The 3,063-nt window shown below is 46.5% G+C and overlaps 1 protein-coding gene across 2 annotated transcripts; it reads left to right on the top strand.

Annotated features, from left to right (window-relative positions):
* The first annotated feature begins 742 nt into the window (after positions 1-742).
* Positions 743-2,946, top strand: LOC122771550 (keratin, type I cytoskeletal 13-like). Of its 2 annotated transcripts, none has more exons than XM_044029178.1 (7): positions 743-1,305; positions 1,471-1,553; positions 1,662-1,818; positions 1,905-2,066; positions 2,156-2,281; positions 2,396-2,616; positions 2,721-2,946. In XM_044029178.1, the coding sequence occupies exons 1-7, from the start codon at positions 820-822 to the stop codon at positions 2,818-2,820; spliced, it is 1,335 nt and encodes a 444-aa protein (XP_043885113.1). In that variant the 5' UTR covers positions 743-819; the 3' UTR covers positions 2,821-2,946. The 2 variants fall into 2 exon arrangements, with proteins under 2 accessions (XP_043885113.1, XP_043885114.1); XM_044029179.1 differs by having other exon boundaries at positions 2,396-2,631.
* Positions 2,947-3,063: the final 117 nt, after the last annotated feature.

Genomic DNA, 3,063 nt, shown 5'->3' with positions numbered 1-3,063 from the left:
ACAAGGAAGAACTTGTACTTGTTTGGGCTTGATGCACATACCGATGTGCAATGCCAAGAACATAGGCACACCTGGAGCTTTCCAGCAGTACTGTGCCCAGTCTTGAACAGAGCCAGGTTTCAACTGACAAATCACGAGAGATAAAAAGTGACTCAAATCCTGCAGGCTTTTGTTGCACAATGCAAGAGAGAGACCGAACCCTAACCCTAACCCCAAACTGGGAATAACATGTAAACTGAATTACACCTAAGAAACGATTTCAAGCAAGATCATTTGGAGAGTAAAGATAAAGGTGTGTGAGAGGACGTGAGCTGAGAGCCTGAGAGTCAAGTGGAAAAAAAAAAAACCTTAGATCACACTGATCCATTTAACAGTGTTTACCAGGCTTGTTGCCTTGGTATCACAGCCGGTTTTGCCAGTATGTCAGTCTCATTCAAGAATTATGGCTCAAACTCAAACACACACCACCCATATGTCATGATCTGGATTTAACTGAATAACTAACCTGAGGTAACACATGTAACAGGTGTGGCTGTCTCTTCATTCCATTTAAGGTTTGCAAGATTAAAAGTAGGATTAATCCATCGTTCTCCTCCTGGCTGTTGAATAAAATTGACCTAAAAGGGCATGCATGTGTGTGCACGTGTGTGTCTTTTAGGTAACGCCCCTCCCTATTGCTCTGCATGCTCCCACCCATACTAGGTGCAGCAGCCTGGTGCAGGATATAAAGGGGACAGGGACAGAGCTCTGCATCTCAGTCCATCTCCTCTCCAGGGAAAACAGATCTCCTTTGCAGTCTGCCGAGCACCAGCCGTAAAAATGTCAAGAATGTCCGGATATGGTGGGGGTGGAAGCATGGTCGGAGGCATGGGTGGGACCATCATGTCACGCAGGAGCCACAGTGTGTATGGAGGTTCAGGTGGTACTGGGGCTAAAATCTCTGTGTCCAGTTTTGGAGGAAGAGGAGGTGGTGGAGGCTACAGCTCTGGTGGAGCCTTCAGCTCTGGTGGAGGCTACAGCTCTGGTGGAGGCTACGGATCTGCTGGAGGCTACGGATCTGCTGGAGGCTACGGATCTGCTGGAGGCTTCGGCATGGCAGACAGCATGGACATTGGGACCAACGAGAAGGCCACCATGCAGAACCTGAACGACCGTCTGGCCACCTACCTGGAGAAGGTGCGCAGTCTGGAGAAGGCCAATGCTGAACTGGAGCTCAAGATTCGCCAGTTCCTGGAGAGCAAAACCGCTCCAAGTTCCCGTGATTACTCTGCATATGAGGCCACCATTGCTGAACTGCAGGGAAAGGTATGTCACATGACTTCTGTCACCAGAATATTACACCGTTATTTACGTGTGCAAGGCCATTATTATATGATTCAATTGTCTACAGTGATAACTGCTCTTGTCCTACATTGAGTGAAAGACTGACAGTGATTACGTAAGATGACACCTTGTTTTTTTGTCTCACAGATCCAGGACGCCACCCGTGTCAACGGAGGCATCTATCTGGCCATTGACAATGCAAAACTGGCAGCAGACGACTTCAGAACCAAGTATGCATCAGGATGAGAGGCAGAAAATGAAGAGAAATAAAAGCAGTGTATTGTATAGTTACAATGTATACATCAATATTAAGTGTGTGATCTTTCGCTGCCTCACAGGTATGAGAATGAGCTTGCCATGCGTCAATCAGTGGAGGCAGATATCGCTGGTCTGAAGAGACTATTGGATGAACTGACACTGGCCAGATCAGACCTGGAGATGCAGATCGAAGGCCTCAGGGAGGAGCTGATCTTCCTCAAGAAGAACCACGAGGAGGTGAGTTCCATACACAGAACATCTGAGTGAAAACGCATTGCAGAAATAAACCACATCCAGGTCTAAATAAACTGTTTATTCAATAGGAACTGGCAGCCATGAGAGGCCAGATGAGTGGACAGATCAACGTGGAGGTGGACTCAGCGCCACAGCAAGATTTGAACAGTGTTATCTCTGAAATCCGTGAGCAGTATGAGGCAGCGGCTGCCAAAAACCAGAAAGAGCTTGAAACCTGGTTCCAATCAAAGGTACGACTGGATAAAAATCTGTGACAATTAATCAATTTTGTTGATGTAGCCCGATGTATGACACTAATGTTCTCTCATGTCCACTGCAGACAGAGGTGCTGAACAAGGAGGTGGCAGCCAGTACAGAAAGTATTCAAACATCAAAGACAGAACTCACTGAGCTCCGCCGCACTCTACAAGGCCTGGAGATCGAGCTACAATCACAACTTAGCATGGTAAAAGAAAAGCTCTACTCCTCTTTACCAATGCTTCCTTTCCTTGTGTGTATTTTCTCAGTTCACTGACTGTGCCTCTTCTCCACTCGTGTTCTCCCCTCATTCCTCCTGCAGAAAGCGGCACTGGAAGGCACATTGGCAGACACAGAGAATCGGTACTCCATGCAGCTCATGGGCCTGCAGAACCAGGTGACGTGCTTGGAAGAACAGCTGATGCAGCTGCGTGGTGAAATGGAGCGCCAGAGCCAAGAATACCAAATGCTGCTCGACATCAAGACACGACTGGAGATGGAGATTGCAGAGTACAAGAGGCTGATGGACGGAGAGGGTAGCAGGTAGGCGTAGAAAAGGTACAAATTATCTGTCTTAAAAAAACGCGAAAATGCTTGTATTAATGTAATGGTTTTAATGGACGTGCTTCTCTTCACTTTTACAACAGTGGAAGTTCCTCTTCTTCAAGGACCACAACAAAGATTATGGTGGTCACAGAGGATATGGTCAATGGAAAAGTGGTTTCCTCTACTAGGACCAGCTCATAATCTGTTCCACGCAGCAAAAACAAGAAAGGCAACACCTGAAAGCCACAAACGAAACAGCAGAAACAAACACATCCTTCACATACACATGTGAATGCAATAAAATGGCTTTCATTTTGCCAACTACAATTGGTTTGTGTGGGTTTTATTCCGAATAATGTGACGGTGACCGTTTCTTTGTTTTGAACTTGCTCATGTGTGACGTTACACGTTTCAACTGGATCCTAATAAGGGTTGGTGTTGAGT

This window comes from Solea senegalensis, linkage group LG6 (genome assembly GCF_019176455.1).
Source record: "Solea senegalensis isolate Sse05_10M linkage group LG6, IFAPA_SoseM_1, whole genome shotgun sequence".
Taxonomy (NCBI): domain Eukaryota; kingdom Metazoa; phylum Chordata; class Actinopteri; order Pleuronectiformes; family Soleidae; genus Solea; species Solea senegalensis.
This window is presented reverse-complemented; position numbering and strand designations above follow the sequence as displayed.

Excerpts from the sequence above, each read along its gene's own strand:
- LOC122771550 (XM_044029178.1), top strand. The coding sequence starts at position 820 with ATGTCAAGAATGTCCGGATATGGTGGGGGTGGAAGCATGGTCGGAGGC. Across the intron at positions 1,554-1,661 it reads GCAGACGACTTCAGAACCAA|GTATGAGAATGAGCTTGCCA; the intron begins GTATGCATCAGG and ends GCTGCCTCACAG. Across the intron at positions 2,282-2,395 it reads TACAATCACAACTTAGCATG|AAAGCGGCACTGGAAGGCAC; the intron begins GTAAAAGAAAAG and ends TTCCTCCTGCAG.